Below are 17,737 nucleotides of genomic sequence, written 5' to 3' on the forward strand. Positions count from 1 at the left end.
TTCCTCATTTTTTCTGTCATCTGTATCAAAGTTAGAAACAACTTCAAAATATCTGTGAATAAACAAACAAAAAAAAAGTTATCTAATTTCAAACAGATCAATAGTTGAAAATTTCCATCGTTACAAAGGAGCCTCCATTAGATCAGTCAGTATCAACGAAGTCCTTTGGTTGGGAAGACTTGGATTCGAATCCCATCTAAAACGCAAAATACTTTCCTAAGTTTCTTTGCGATAGTTTACCTTCGGGAAACTTCGATTTTTCATCTCGTAAAACAGGCACCCCCGAAGGGAAAAACACACACCTCTTAAGATGCTTAATACACTACCCTCATAGTCTTAGCTGCTTCTTTCAGACTTTCATAACAATAAGTCCAATTTGTGCCATTATATAAACCAATTTTTCTTTCATCCTCGACACCTTTGTCTTTCCAGTAACTTTTTCCCCCTCCAGAGAATCTCACCTCTCGTAGTTCTATAAATATTACGATCACTGCATGCTGTAGCATGTGCTGTCCTTATTAGAATTTTGTTGTGTTTCGGCTTGCCAGTGTGTCGTGTATATATATATATATATATATATATATATATATATATATATATATATATATATATATATATATATATATATATATACTGTCATTTAAAAGTATTGAAGGATATTTTTACTGTCTGTTGATTGAAAAATATCCTAAACAAACAACGTAATAATGTGGTATTCATTTAATACAAGTTACGGAAATATTACATATTTTCTTAAAAATTCAGGGGGGTTAACAGTACGGAGGATGTTCGTGCCGATTGGCAAGCGATGATTGGTGAGTAAGATAATTGCCGTTAATGTCCATCATGAGAAGACTTTTTTCAAGGTTAATGTAAGGTCAGTGACGAATTTAGGCTCGTTTTATAGAATGATAACAATAGCTTTAAATCTAAAGATGTCACGTCTTTTGTATCAAACATCGAGTAAATGAATATATCCGCCTTAAATCTTTGGGTCCTTGAAGGAAAAAGAATGTTGCCTGGATGGGAGTATATAGATCTGGTCAGGGATAGGATAAATTCCCTTCCTACTAAGGGTCGTATAGACTGCGGTAGGCATAATATAGATATTACATGTAGGGCTGGATGCGAGTTCAAAGAGACTGTGACACATGTATCTCAATGTTGTTTTAGAATCCACAATATTAGAGTTAAAAGACGTGATGCAACATGTGCCATCATGAAGAACCAACTAGAACAGAAAGGAGCTAAATATCAGGACTGAGGTAGGCATAAGAAAGACTGATCTTTTGGCATCAAGAGACGGTAGTGTTGTCGTCCTGGATATTCAAGCCTGTGGATCGAACGGAGACCTTGATCGGAAAATGAAGATCAGATAGATTATTATGCTTCTAATCCGGTATTCTCTCTACCGGCCTTTTTTTTTTTGCTATAACCATCTCTAATAGAGACGTTGTGTGTGTGTGTGTAAAGTCCTATAAGGATGCACATGTATTAGGTCTTAGTGCTTAAAACAACAAAATAATAATCTGAACAAGCCGATTTTTCGCAAACGTTTTGGTTTTGCTTTCGGTTTTGGTTCACTATTTTGGTTGAGTGCTGTGTGTTTTAACTGTCTCTACGATGTTTTAATAGTTCTGTGATTTATTATTATTAACAGATACCTCCAAGGAGTCAGAGACTCATCGAGGGAGGCCACATACTACACACACCAGCTATCATGCCTATTCTTGAATCCATTCACACTGCTTGCACTCACAACATCCAAAGGCAATCCATTTCAATCATGTACCACCCTCTGAGAGAAAAATCTATCCCTCACACCCTTCTTGGCGGCCTTCATTCTCAGCTTCGAAGGACCCTCTCGTCCCTTCCCCACCCTCCATAAATTGAAAAATTTCATCAATTGAAATCCTGTATGTCCCTTTCAGAAGTTTGTAGGTCTCAATCATATCACCTCTCTTTCTCCTTTTTGCTAGTGTTTGCAGTCTACAAATTGTCAATCCGTCTTCATAATCAGTACTTCACAATCCTGATATCATTTTTAACACTCTACTTTGTACTCTCTCCAACATACCAGAATCGCATCAGAAACCAGGAGACAGACCCATGTACAATAGTCCAAGTGAGGTCTTATGTTCGTTTAGCATTGCAATTATATTTTGAGTTGTATTTGCAATCTTTACCACATGGCTCCTGAACTTCAACTTCCTATTTATTAACACTCCAAGATCCCTATCCCCATAAATTTCTTCTAGCCTAATCCTACCACCAATATAATACGACATTGGATATCTAATCATGCCGAAGTGAATGACTTTACATTTACTCACATTGAATTGACACCCATTTTCCCATGCCCACAATTTCAGCCTATTCAAATGATTCTTCAAAGACTGCATATCAGTAGCATTCCTGATTACCCTACCTATCTTTGTATCATCAGCAAATAGCTGTATGTCGCTTGTCAAATCCTTCCCAATATCATTAATGTACAAATTGAATAATAGTGGACCAAGTACTGATCCTTGTGGAACACCACTGGTTACCTTTAAACCTTACGGACTCAGATCCCCCGTATACCACTTATTGATATCTGTCAGTCAGCCATCCTCTTATCCATGCTAATATTGTATAACCTAAACCCATTTTCTCTAATTTATGCAACAGTCTATCATGCTGTATTCTGTCAAATGCCTTAGCAAAATCCAAATCGTATCATGATGTATCCATTCCCCTTGTCTAGTTCAATGGTAACATTGTTATAGAATGTCAGGAAGTTGCTAAAATATGACCTTTTCTTAGTTAACCCATGTTGTCCATTGCAAAGTAGAGATTCACTGTCAACCCTCTAAATGTGAGCCCTGGCCAATTTTTCCAAAATCTTCACCACCACTCCTGAGATACTAATTGGCTGATAGTTGGATACATTGGTCTTTGCACCACCCTTGTGCAATGGAATTACCATACATTCCTTCTGTTCGTGCGGAATTTTCCCTGTCCTGAGATTCATATTAAACAGCCTGGTCAAAGGAATGGCCAGTTTAGCTGAACATTCTTTTAGCACACTATTAAGCACACATGCTGAATATCAGCACGTGTGCTTAATAGTGTAAACAAGTTGAGATTCATAGTATTTTATTCATTTTGTGGAGCTATAAAATGAATACATCTCCGAGAAAGCGTTCAAAAACATGTACTTTTTCTTAGCCTGCATATGACTCAAAGATAAATTGCCAATGAGTGTGGTGTTGGTGTGGGTAATGTTAATGCGATTTTAAAGAGATTAACGGAAACAGGTTCCTTTTCTTCTGATGGAAAACAGCACTTACTCAAAACGTCATTTACTAGTACATAAAAGCAAAATGAATCCAAGGTTGTCTGCTGTAGACTTAAATAGAGACTTGGCAGCTGTTGGGATTAATATTTCTGACATGACAGTCCGTCGAAGATTGCTGGAAGCAGGGAGGAATGTCCACAGACCAAAAAAAAAAATTTGTTGACGAAAGCTATGCAGAAAAAGAGGCTCCAATGGGCAAAAATGTACAAAGATTGGACTGTTGAGAAGTGGAAGAAAGGCATATCCTCAGATGAAAGCATTTCTTTATCCAATGAGATGTTCGCAAATCACCCGGCTGAGAAGACTTCTCTCGCCCACCTTCAACAAGCTCCTAAACAGCCAACTAAAAAAGATGATCTTGGGTTATTTTAAACATGACCGTCCAGGATCGCTTGTGCCTGTTAACAGTATAATGAGAAGTGACCAATACATAAAAATATTGGAGAAAAGAGTGGTCAGATTCAGGAAGACAAAGTACTCATCTTCTTGGCTAATGTTAATACGTTCTCGCTCCATGGCACACTTCAAAAAAAGCGAAAGAGTTCCTCAAAAATCACAACATCCAATTGCTTCAGTGGCCAGATGACTCTCCTGATATTAACCCAATAGAAAATATGTGAACCACTGTGAAAAAGAGATTCGTTATAAAAGTATGGTTTCGAGATGTAGAATTAAGAAAAATGTGTTCTGCGTTGGTAGAGTCCATGCGTAAGCGAATTAATGAACTTATTAGGAACAGAGGAGCACGAAAATTATTAATTCAAGTTGGAGTTTAATATTTGTACTTTTCCTGCGAAATTGATTTTTTTTTTAAATATCAGTGTTCGGATTGAATTGTTCGCTACTATACTCTCCCTCCGAGCCCTTCAAGGAACATTGGTTGCCTGAAGATGCATCAGCGAATGATGAACAGAATACCTAGCGAGGTTAAGCTTCGACATATATTCGTAAAGCATGTATTAACAGTATGCACACTGTGTATATGTGTGTGCGCGCGCGCGCTAGTTATTGCTAGGGCAATAACTAGAGTTAGGGTATTGTAACGCGAAGCATTAAAAATAAATTTTAAAAAAACTAAATTCAGACTCAATCTTTGATATGAATATTAACAATCATCAGATGTACTTGCAGGCCTTTAAGACACCCACGACTTTCGTGCCTAGACTGGCTTTTAACTATAATTTAGGCGACTACATGCTATAGTGAGCCTAAATAGGATAAGGTGGTGTTAGTGTTATAGTTGTAGGATAAGATAGTGCTAGCGTTATGCCTAAATATATTCTTACGTGTTCTTCAGAGCTATTTATGGGGGGAAAAAAACTCTTCTACCTTCAATCTAGATTCATTAACGTATTTAATTGATTTAAAGTTCTATTTTCAATGGACTTTCTTACCCAAATGTTACGCTGTTATAATCAGTAAAGCAAAAGATTAAATGGAATATTTTATCCAGTAAACTACGCTGTTTAATTTCTTATATCAATCCTGCCTATATTATTATTATGTGATACCTCCAAGGAGTCCAAAGACTCATCGAGGGAGGGCACCTACTGTACATCTTGTCTCCACCATTCAATCCACTAACTAAGCCAACGCCATCTATCCCCGATCACTAGTATTTCCACAGACAATCACAAACATCCATGCCCACGGCGGGATTCGAACCCGCAGCCTTGTGGCTGGAGAGCGGATACGCTAACAACTCGGCCAGCCAGGCTGGCTGAATATTCGACAGAAAAATCATTTGCTGCGTTTATTTCTTAAATTCTAATTAACTTAGAAACTTATTGATGATATATTTCGAAAAGTAGACTCTGGTGACCTCACTATTTCACGTCTAGACTAATAGCAATCGACTCATTGACCGAAATTTTCTCACAAATATCACAAGAGCAAAGAGTTACGATTAGTTAGCAACATCAGCACGCTGTAAATTCTGATAATCCGGTATTAGTGGAATGTTTTGCTGAAAATAATTTTTATTACCCTTCAAACCTTATATTTTGCTCACCTGATAGCATTAGTTGCCTATGGTGGCATTCCTTAAGATGTATCGAGAGAGGCTTTTCTTCCTTGTAATATTACTTTTGGTCGTTAAAAGGTCAAGTTAAGGACCCTTGATCAGAGTCGTATTTCATCTTTGTTATCTGATCAACGACAGAATTTCCTGTCGTCGGAAGAGTCGGAGTGAGAAGCTTGGTTCCAAAATAGACTGAAATTGGAACCATTAATGATCAAGGTAAGTTTGGTGTTAGCTGCAATGCCTCGCATGCAAGCTGACTACGGGTTTTTTTTTTTATATTTCTTACCTCCGTTATTTTATGATAGATTTATAAGATGATTGTTACTCAGGATGGTACACCTACTTTTAAATTTACTTTCTCTTCTTGTCTCATAGTTTATCCATACAGTTCATTATTGTTTTCGAAATTCAATAAGTATTAACAGAATTAAACGAACCTGTTAAATGCGCGAAATAAGACAAGCGTGCAACCCAGAGAGAAAATGAATATATACGTTAGTGTGTGTGTGTGCCCACTGATCAAATAAAACTAGCTTTAGAAATCGGTTATGCGTCTTCTTATTGAGCTGAATGCGTGCTTCAAGTACATGGTCAGGGCTCATTTCAATAAAAGAACTTCCCGTTCGTTTTTTCATTAAGCGGTACAACAACAACTCATTTTGAAGCTCGGAGGTCACGTGTGAAATTGGGCTGACCTACTGAAGTATGGTTTTCATATGGAAGCTCTGATGTCTGAATAAATTAAACTGAATTATGTACTGCGATCTCTCTCTCTCTCTCTCTTCCACATTTTCTTTACTTTCGTCTTACACATTCATTTTTTCCGTAACTGGCATGAGTTCTGGTATCCATGGTAACGATTTTTTGCGTTTCTTTTATACTAACAGCACCCTTTTCAAACGTTTCCTTGAATGGCACTCGAGTATATAGCGGAAACTATTATTTCGTGGTTTTGTCATGAATATTCGCTAGCAGTATTAAAGGAGATTTCAATTTCCTCTGGCATAAACTGAGTTCTTCAGTAATGATGTTGAACCTGGTTTTAAAATCGGCTGCTATCTTACAAATATACAAAGAATATTTGTATAGAAACAGACTGCATTTGCTTGCTGTGTTTTTGAATCGACTGTTTTCAATCTATTTCAGGGTCCTAGCTCCAATGTAGATGTCGCTCTGTTGGCAGAAGCTCATGGATTGGTGACAGATATGTTAGCAGATCCTTGTCTACCACCTCAAGTGATTGGAGGCCTGAGGGCCTTAGCAACTCTATTAGCACCTCCCAATCATGTTTCGGTGCATCCACGACCCAGACCAAGCGGAGCCAGCGTCTCTCTTGCTGATTTCAACTCCGGATCCGATACGGAAGAGATTCCTTATACTGGAGAGAGGCCTTCAGCCTTGCCAAAAGTAAGTCTGTGTTTATTTTTTGTTTTTTTAATCCCCGATTTCAAAATTTACTTTATAACTATGAACATATCAACAGTAAAAGTGCTTGCTTTTATACGTAGAATTAAGGAAAGAGACCACCCCTGAGTGTCGCAGATAAATCCTTACACTCCTCATTCAAGTAAATGGCTCAAAATTATAATTACAGGTAGCGATTAACAGACATGATGCATCTGCCATCTAACAGCTCGGATTTTGTATATTTTTAAATCAATCTTAGATATTACTCTGAACTCATTTTCTTTTAGCATATCTAAAATATTAATCAGTTTATGTAATTGAATTATTTTTAAAAAACATTTATTTTATCAGATTTCATCCTTTTTTTTTATTTTATTGTCTTCATCGATCTGTAGCATGGCTTAATTTTTAAAACTGTGGATGTGGAGTTACAAAATTTAACAACCAATAAAATTACAAGATTAATACGCATGCGTATGACACCAAAACGAAGCAGTGTAATGTTTTATTCACTTCAACGTAACTGTTAGAGTTCTTATTTGCTTTTTTTCCGGTCATAATTTTATTTCATGTGCATGAAAAGGCGTAGGGGGGGGGGAATAATCGGCCTTCTCTCTCTCTCTCTCTCTCTCTCTCTCTCTCTCTCTCTCTCTCTCTCTCTCCCCGCTATGTTTGTTCTAAATCATGTCAAGCACGATAACAACTAAACACCAAAATACAGAGTTAAATTCGAATAAATTTTGTGATCAAGAACTTCATGAAAGCCATTAAAGTGGTTGCATATTATGAGTGAACACTGACGATATCTGTAATAGTTGACAGAAAATCATTCCAAAGATTTAAACTCGAACGGTTCTGTTCTCTTGACATCTGCTTCCTTTTCATCATTGTGTTAAAGAAGTTCTCATTTTGGACGTGTGTTATTGAGAAGAATCCAAAAGATTGCATTCTTGCTTCAGTGACTGAATGATACAAATGTATTCGAATGGCCGTCTTCTGCTCTAGATAACGTTTAAACATTGCAATAGAAGGTTTGTTCGTAAATGTGACAAATACTTCGCATCAGAGACACGATTAAAGGTGCATTGAATTGTAACGATATTTATTATCTTGTGTTAAATGCTTTTGAATTAAAGATCGGAATAGATTTTGTCTTATTTATCATTTTACTGTCAACTTTAAGAGGCTGATAGTGTAAGTAGAACAGTTTAAACATCGTATCTGGCATTATTAAAATAATAAATCAGGAAAAAAGAGAAGAAAAAATTGACTTTTTTTCTCCTACCTTGCTCTAGATTTTAAAGAACTTTGACATACAGAAGAATCACTGATATGTAAACCATAACAGGCTGATTATTGAAAGTTCTCTACTGTTCATATGCAGTAATATTAGCAAAAAGGAAAATAAACTGTCTACGGACGCTAAACAAGGAGCTTTGTGTTACAGTTTTAATTAGCAGCTAAATTTTCTTTGTTTTTATGTCAGTTTTGAAGCAAGATTTCGGTAGTTGTATTCAAATGATAAAAATAAATCCTAACGCGTTTTATTTCACAAAAGGAATAGGGGAGGATTTAGCCCTAACTTTTGTATGGAATTGGAGCAGGGGAATCCAATCTCCTCCCTTAGCCAGTCACCAACATGTGACCCAAGACTATCGGTTATTTTATTGGCACCCAGGGAAGAGAGTACGACAGACAACTTCCGCCATCTTATGATCCCTAACATTAATATATATTTTTGTCTCAAATAGTGTGAGTTCTGCGGTCGAATTTCTTGAGTTTCGGAATAAAAACCGAGAATTTCCGGGAGAAAAAAAAAAGGAAAAAATCTTTTTACCCGTACAATTTCGATTAACTGTAGAACCGATCGCAGGAAGGCTTAGAAAAAGTTCCTCCCGTCGATGACTAGAATTGAACTTCTAACGTTTTTTTCTTTGAGCGGTAGCGCTATTGATATATACGCCACTTCCACAAGGCTACACAGATATTTAAACCATGTATGGTGAATATATCAGTAGTTGTGTGTTCAGTGAGTTAAAATGATGTAGAATTTGTTCATTCGATTCCTTTTTAATTTAGCTACGAGCGATTGTTAAAATGAGCAATTCAAAATGGCTGACGGAAGTTATTTTGTCGTTTTAAGTGCGCCATGTACTTTATTTATAGAGACGCGGATTTGTTCTCAATATGTCCAAGTTAATGCAATAAAAATACTTCTCTTCTTACCTAACATAATAAAGACACGACTTTGAAAGTTTTTGGTTTCATCCATGGAATACATTTTTCAATCATCCTTTATTTATTTATTACTTGTAGTTTAAAGAGAGGTTTTTCAACTTATAACACCGACAAAATTGAAAATAAAGAAGAACCGTTCGTTGTTGTTTTTTGATGTACAAGGTGTATATTACGAAATTTATACAAGGGGAATTGTTCCAGATGCATTATATCCTGCTAGCAAACAGCAGAAACAGAATATGTGCGAAAGAGAGTGGAGGGAATTTCTCACTTATTGATAATTAATAAACTTTGTAATGAATTAAGAATACTCTAAGAGATGGAGCCTCAAACGTGGTGTTGGTCTCTTGAGTCGAATTTTCGTATTATGTTACCCTAAACACATCGACATTACTAATACTAATGGGACTATAGGTAACATTTTTCTTGGGAGAGAACTAATTCAACAGAAAACATCTTTGTCAAGATGTTTTCAACAGAAAACATCTTGACAAATATCATTTCGTGGATGCTGATGAGGCAATACTCTGATACATTTATGACCAGAAATATTTGCGGTTGGTTCTCTCAAGAAGAGAAAATCATATCTTGGTCAAAGACGGGGGTATGTCAAAAGTAAGACTATAAAAAAAAAGATGTTTTTATGAGTCATAAAATTGAGGTTTGCCAGTATTGAAATTAATAAGGATATTCAGAACTCTATAAAGAACAGCATAAGATTGAAAATTAAAATTGAAAACCTTTATGCAGATGTACGTAAAGTCATTTACTCAGTGTATATACAAAATACTTGATCACGTGCGTCACCACGTGTTTTAGGCGACTATTTAAGAATGCTGCTGATCAGTAATCGTCAATGGTGTTGATCACAATCGGAAAAACAAAGGATCTTTTGGAGTTCGATAAAGAGCTTGTTGTGGGTGCTCCCTCTGGTTGCTGCAGCCAATATTTTGAAAACAGCAAAACTGACTAGTTTCTCAAACGGTGAGATATTCCGGGTGTTTAATCAGTGGAAAAATAACCTACATTGCTTGTCTAAGAGGCGTAACTGTGGTCCTGAGACATTCTGTGAGAAACGTTTACTTTTTCTTGAAGTAAGGCATGGAGCAAAATAGTACTGGAAGATGAGTTCTTTGTCTTTCCGAATCTGTGGGACCACTCTTTTCTCCAATAATTTTATGTATTGGTCATTTTTCATCACACCATCAACAGGCACAAGTGATCCTGGACCGTCATGTGTAAAACAACCCAAGTTCATAGCTGAGTGTTTAAGAACTTGTTGAAGGTGAACGAGATATGTCTTCTCAGCAGCTGATTTGCGAAAATAGGGTACTCGCTCTTCTTCTTTTACTGTATAGCCTTCGTCAACAGTTGCTTCTTTTTTGGTCTGTGGGTACTTCGAACAATCTTTGAAAAACGGTCATGTCAGAAACATTAATCCCACCAGCTGCCAAGTCTCTGTTTAAGTCTACATCAAACACTCTTGGATTCATTTTGCTTTTCCTAACTAGTAAACGAGTTTGAGTAAGTGTAGTTTTTCGTTTTTCCTCCACATTTTCCTTTTGTGTCAGGAGAAAAGGCATCTGTTCTCCCTAAACCTCTTTAAAATCGAATTAACAGTACCCAAACCAACACCCCTCAATGGCAATTTGTCTTTGAGTCAGGGATGTGTGCTGAGAAAGAGTACATTTTTTTGGAACTCTTTCTTGGAGATGTATCGATTTTATAGCTCCACAAAATGAATAAACCGCTACGAATGTCAACTTGTTTACTATTAAACATCGCAGGGATAGTTAAAACACGCAGTACACAACCAAAATAGTCAAATAAAAACAAAATCGAAGTCAGAAACTAGACAAAATTTCGGCTTCTCTGGATTAATTTAATTGCTACTGTATAAATTTGGTAGCTAATGAAGATCTCTGACAATGCGAACAATATATGGAAGATCTGCTCGTCTAAATGAGATATAATAAAAACGAAAATACACTCGAAATCCCAGATTCTGTATTGTTCGAAGTATAATGGATTCCACACAAATGCAGACTTTTGTATATCGAAAAGAGTTATCTCGTATCACGCGAGTTGGAGAACATCAACGAGATCACATATAATATCACCACTACGCAGAAGGTAGTTTTAGAAAGAAAAAAAAAAAAATCCAGCGCATATAAGGAATGCCGAGTGCACTGTGTTAAGGCTTTGTGATGTCTGAAGTCGAGTCAAAAAATTGACAGGAAACAGTTTCGTACATGAATGTGTGATGACATTTTCTGACAATGACAATAAGGAAAATAAAGATATAGCACAGTTTGATTCAGTCGAGAGTAGGTGTATGTGCGCGCGCGCGCTCATCAACTTCTACTACAAACTCAACAAGACGGACACAAAACCTTTGAAATGGCGAAATTACGTTGGATCGGTTCCAGACATGTGAACACTCAAATTCTTAGATGTTTTGAAAGGTCAAAGGTGATGTTTGACCACGTTGACATTTCGAGTGCTCATACGTCGTTTGCCTTTTCTTCAGAAGGATATCTGACACATCAGTATTGCATCTGAATTTTTTTCCCTCAAGGCCAGACCACTGTCTACAGAATGTTTCTCTGATTTCTTGAAGAGGCATTCCTAGGTGTCTAAAGAACTTATAACCAAGCACAGGGTCCTTGTGATTGTTTCCTTCCCTTAATAGAGAAAACTTGAACAAGAGAATGTCATCGGAGTTGGTGCACAGGACGATCGTACTTGGAAGCAAAAAAAATTTAAATAAATGTTACATTTATTTACATTTTTACAGGATACCAACATATAGGTTAAGGATTAGATGCTGCTTCACATCGGGCGATTAAAATCATATCTCGTTTGAGATCATTTACAGACATCCATACCACATTGAGAGTAGCATCAACTGGCAGTTTGGAACGTAGAGATGTTATACACTTGGCCGGCCAAGTCAACAATTAAAGCTCGTATGCATTTGTTTGTTGTTGATGATGATACATCTAGAGTCCTATTTAATGTAGAAACACAAAACAAACTGAAATCTTTCGTAAAAAGGAATTACTAAGAAAAATGAAATACTTAAGGTTAAGGTCATCGGGTTTTATTGTCCTGTGAGAGTTGTCCTTCACAATCGCAAAAGATTGTTGGTGTTTCTCATTCCACGTTCAGAACGTAGGGAGAGAGAGAAAAAAAAATTAAGATGTGAGAAAATGAAGAACATAAGATACGGGTGAATATACAAAAGCTAACATACATGTAGTACGTTTACTGATGTGATGCCAGTGGTGATTATCCAGTATATGGATCATCTCTTTGTTTGTTTTCCGAAGGGTACTCAAGTTTTAACTTTGCAGACATAAAACCAATATGGAACATTCAGCTATAAATATGAATTTAGCTGATGATTCGTAGAGTTCATGATATTGCTACCCCCCCCCTCTAGAGGGATTTAAGCCTCCCGATGGAAGGCCGATTATAATAATAAAATAATTATTAAGACAATACAGTTCGCTATTTTCTGGGCTTCGTGAATTACTTTAACTAAAATATCCAGTTTTTCATTTAACAGTTTGGCGCATGCGTGAAATTAAGAATCGCGTTTCCATAGTTACAATTCGAAAACTAAACCAAGCTAATATTTATCACTCGTATTAAATACTTTCACCGAATAGAACTCACTGTAGGGTGTACATTCAATAAGACTGTTTATAATTTAAAAATGGCGTTCCGATCTGCGTACATTAGAAACATAGGAAAGACTGATTTTTTTTTTTATAAAGAAAAAATAAATAAATAATCACTTCACTGAATATTTGCTGCTTTTGCAACGTCAATGCCTTTCCAGTGTGTCGAGCAAGATATAGGACTGGGGGGGGGATGAAAGTCTGAGAGGCGGAGACAAAATTCGAACCTGTTCTGATGACCGGTGGGAAGAGACAGGTGAGGTTATGACGAAAGAGAAAGGTTAAGTGATAAGGGCAGAGTACAAACAAAAATAAATAGAAAGAAAGTGGGGATGAAGGAAATATGTGTGTGCTGAGGACTTTTTATCCAAGCTATAAAAGGTACTTCTCTAGAAAGGAAGATGTAATCAAATAAAAGATATTCTTGTTAATGCATCATTAGATCTATAAGTAGAAAAATTAAATAAATGCTAGAAACCTTAAGTGACATTTGTTGTTCAAATTTGTTGTCTTAAAATATTATTTAATGTATTATCATTAAGTAAACAACTGTATTTAACAACTCTAGAAATAAATCGGACTCCCATCAGTGTTGTGATTAACTTTTTTTTTCTTTTTCTCATTGGCAGCGATTTCGACGGAACTTGCCGCCCAGCCTTTTGCGACGTATGTCGACAAGCACATGGACCACCACCACGTCTGCAACCGGATTACCTACTCTCGAACCAGAGCCTTGCAGAAAAAGAAGCACGAGTTTCCGTCACCCTCCGGAATCGGGTACCCACTCCGTATCGCCAAGTACCGGCGGAACTACACCTGTGGGTGGAGTCAGTCCACAAAGTCGATCTGTATCTCCAAAGTAAGAGCACGATATATTTGAACTATGGAAAGAGAGAGAGAATTACCATAAAAAAAAGTCTATAACCGTGTGTGTGTATTGCCAAAAAAAATAAAGTAATAAAATAAAGCCAAATTATTTTGTTATTAAATTCAGAAAGCCAAAATACAAACATTTATAATTGTTTTTCAACATAGTCCGTTTGCTTTCTCAGACTGAACCACCATAGTTCATTGGGTAAAGGTGACGCCCTTTGCCTAGAAAGACCTGGGTTAGAATCCCGTCTAGAAGATGAAGAACCTCACAACAGTTTTCGAGCTAAAGATTAGTTAGCCAGTGTCGTGTAGAGACGTTTTCTCATCCTGCAAAACAGGAGCAACTTGTCAGAACTGGCTGCTTGCGCTGACGTCATAACCTAAGCTGGTGGCTTCTTGTGTAATTGAATACAATCCAGCCCAAGCCACGTTGCTTTGGTAATTCAGACACAAGGATATGTGTCTGTATTGCTTCCTCCAGAGACATCTTTCACATTCCAAGAGATTTTGAATCCAATTGTGGTTATTGTCGTTTGATAAGTTGAAGGTCTCGTGACAATGTATGCACGATAAGACCAATAAAATGAAGATGAGTCAGAGTTGTAAAATTATACAGACCGTGTATTATTTTACTTGTCATTGTTCGACCAATTATTGGTTAACTATTTGACTTACTATTAGGTAAAGTAGATAAAACTTGGCTCAATTTCTTTAGGAAATTTTTTATGAGGTTCTTTGAGAACATCGGAAGCATTGAGATATCTTTCGATTTTCTAAAGCACTTTTGGAGTCGATAACATTTATTGACGGCATGCTTTCGATCGAAAAGCTCATCAGTCTGGAGAAATGACCTTGCTTTTTTTTAATAGAAAAAAAAATTCTAATAGTAGCTATCAATACTAATGAGACTTTAATATTCGCATGGGTCGCATTTGTTAAGGAATGAAAAATACACCCAAGGGGTAGTTTGTCTTTGAGTGCATCGGCTAACAGCATATAGGCAATTACAGGAATGGTCTTTAATAAAATAAAAAAAAAACATGTAAATTAGGAAGATAACCAATTACACTTGTTAAAATATTTTTTAGATATTATCTTAGCCGAAGAGTGGATTTAATTCTGTAGTTTATAAGAGTCCTTGTGTACTTAATCTTCAGGAATACAAATGTGTCAATAAATCAGGCGACTTTTTTTTAAAAACAATCTTCCTGTCATTGACCGGTTTTTAGACCTTGATTGGTGTGAACTCGATCTCCGAGTCCTTCCACGTAAGTTCAATCAATGTATGACCTTGCCAGTCTCGTGTAAGATGACGGACTTAAAGGGATTTAGTCTTCAGTTTGAGAATGCCATTTCTTAATTCACAAATGGTAAACGGAAGAGGGTTGAGATTTGTTTCAAATATATTAAAATTTTAATATTTTTAATGAATAATTTTAACCAGTTTTCATAATTGTTTCTCCACATCTCATCTCATTCCATATTCCCTTTCGTGTTTAGGCTTAATGGCCTGTCACAGCCAAATAATTTGGCTGTGAATAAATTTAACTTGAACAGCAATGCAGAGACCGATATGTTAAGGAAAACACATGATATAAATAGGAAACGGAAATATAAGGAAGTGTACAGTTTGTGTAACCAAGGGAACATGGTGTATACTCAGTCATAATCTATTACAATCACAGTTAGACATAATGTGAGTCACAGCGATCTCTTATAAGATACATTTAAAATAAAAGTCAACATTATTTAGTCCCGTGAGGTAGTCTCTCAGTCTTTTTCTGATAAAACATATTCTGAGGTTACTGACTTTATTTCATTTGATGGTTATTGCATCTACTTATCGCTGGGTATCCGAAGGATTTATGAAGATCGTCTTTGTTTGCCTTCAGAATATAAGTAAGTGGCTGCCACAACGTAAACCATCCTATCCTTCTAGGAAGGGTTGAGTCCTCTCCTAATGAAGAGCTACTGACTTATTAATGCAGCCGGATCGCCACATTATAAACCGAAAAATTTACAACGATATTCTTACATATACAACCATCGAGAACAAATGGGAGTTCCATTTCAGATTGCTGTCAATATTGAGGCCCTGAACCATTAAGCTACAGTTACAATATTGAATATCGACGCATTTCGTTTCGTACTATTTCATGGTTATATTGTGATCTAGTTTATCTGTTAAGGTGAAATATATATACAGTCATCCCTCGACTTACGTCCTCTCGAAGATACGTCCGTGATCCCATAAGGGAATAAATAACACTTTCAGCTGTACTTTCGAACAAGACGCAAGCGAGCGTAAGGTAAAGCATGCACAGTAGCAACAGCGTTTTCAGCGGCAACCTCCCTCGGCAGTCGGCACGTGTCTTCAACAGTTCCTCTGATGATATTGTGTTCGAGAAATGGGTTATTTGTGTATTTATCGTTAAATATTTCGCGATGTTTTGTGCAACATATCCTCTACACGCCCAATCAAAAACAACTAGTGAAGAATCACAGAAAAAGAGGCGAGCAATTGATCTTGAAACGAAGTTTCAAGTTATGAAGCAACATGAAGCTGGTAAGCCTGTTCATGTGATCGCACATGACTTCGGATAGTCTCATTCTACAGTGACAACCACTTTCAAAAATAAGGATAAAATCGTAGAGGCTGTGAAAGGATCTGCTTCCATTAAATCGACGAGAGTGACGAAGCAAAGACAAGGTCCTGTCGGTGATATGGAAACGCTACTTGCATCATGCATAGAGAACTCGAACCAAAAGTGCATGCCCCTTGGCACTGTGACCATATCCACTCAGTCTCTTCAGCATGTTGAAGAAGAAAGAGAACCCGATTATGACTACGAATTCAACGCTTCTTCCGGTTGGTTCATGAGATTCAAGAAGCATTTTGCGTTGCATAATGGGAAAATATATTAGAATCTGGAAATGCTTATAAGGCTGCCAAGGAGTTTGTAGAAAAATTGGATAAAATTATTACGGGAAAATTATTTGTCCCAGCAAATATTTAATATGGATGAGACGTCCTTGTTTCGGTAAAAAAATGACCGAGCGGACATTCATCCACAAAAAGCTAAAATCTGTACCTAGTTTCAAAGTTGTTAATGCCTTTATTACGATTCTGTTATGGGTAATGCGGCTGGATATAAACTGAAACCATTTGTGATATGGCACAGTGAGAATCCACGAATCTTCAAAAACATTAGGCAACATTCTCCCAATTCATTTTCGGGGCAATAAGAAGTCGTGGATGACTCAAAAATTGAGGATGCCTTAATTAACTGTTATGCAAGCGAAATAAAAAGCTATTGTGTGAAAGAAGATGTAGAATTAAAATTTTTTTTTTGTAGATAATGCTCCAGGTCATCTGTCTTATAGCGGTGATCTTTACCAAGTTCAAGGTCATGTTTCTTCCTCCAAAACACTACTTCATTGATCCAACCGATGGAGCAGGGAGTTCTTGCAGTGTTTAAGGCTTATTATCTACGGAGAACTTTTTCACAAGCCATTTCTGCTACTGAAGAAAATGACCAGACTCTCATGTAATTCTGGAAAACATTCAATATTTATCATGCTATTAAAAACATTGCTGTGGCTTGGGACGAAGTGATCTCTCAATGTATGAGTGACATATAGAAAAAGACATTAAAAAGGTTTGTGCATGATTTTGGAAGTTTGTAATAGTGGGCCTAGCAAACAATCTGAATCTTTAAGTGAATGATGACGACATAATTCAAATTATTGAAAGTTCCCCTGAAGAGTTGACCAACAAAGAATTGGTCGAACTGCAGGAACAACTGTTGCAGAAGAGGAAAAACGAGAAAAGGAAGAGGGAAAAGAGAAAAAAAGAGAGGTAGTTAAACAATTCACAGTGAAGGGTCTTGCAGAAATGTTCTCTGCAGTTAGCGATGTCCTCAAAATGACTGAAGACATGAACCCCCCCAATGTTGAACGCTACTTAATAATAGAAACGAAAGCATGATGCGTTTGCTTGCTATGAACAAATTTATGATGAAAAGAAGGAGAGGAATAAGCAAACCACATTGGACATTTTCATCAAAAAACAAAGATTACACCAGAAGAGCGACAGCCTGATCGTTCACACAGGGAAGGCAATGAAGATGAGATTGTGGATGAAGATTTGGGTGATTATTCTCCTGTTTT

The 17,737-nt window shown here is 36.7% G+C and overlaps 1 protein-coding gene across 5 annotated transcripts in view; it reads left to right on the forward strand.

The window, feature by feature from the left end:
* Nucleotides 1-17,737, forward strand: part of LOC150093724 (cGMP-inhibited 3',5'-cyclic phosphodiesterase 3A-like) — a 289,278-nt gene that overhangs the window by 186,886 nt on the left and 84,655 nt on the right. For all 5 annotated transcript variants that reach the window (XM_090412778.1, XM_090412781.1, XM_090412779.1 and 2 more), the window contains exons 2-3: nucleotides 6,510-6,770; nucleotides 13,324-13,553. In XM_090412778.1, coding sequence (XP_090268904.1) covers nucleotides 6,510-6,770; nucleotides 13,324-13,553 — 491 coding nt within the window. The remainder of the gene's footprint in view (nucleotides 1-6,509; nucleotides 6,771-13,323; nucleotides 13,554-17,737) is intronic.

Source organism: Typopeltis vanoorti, chromosome 23 (genome assembly GCF_054136105.1).
Source record: "Typopeltis vanoorti isolate ZY-2024b chromosome 23, IOZ_Tvanoo_1.0, whole genome shotgun sequence".
Classification (NCBI taxonomy): domain Eukaryota; kingdom Metazoa; phylum Arthropoda; class Arachnida; order Uropygi; family Thelyphonidae; genus Typopeltis; species Typopeltis vanoorti.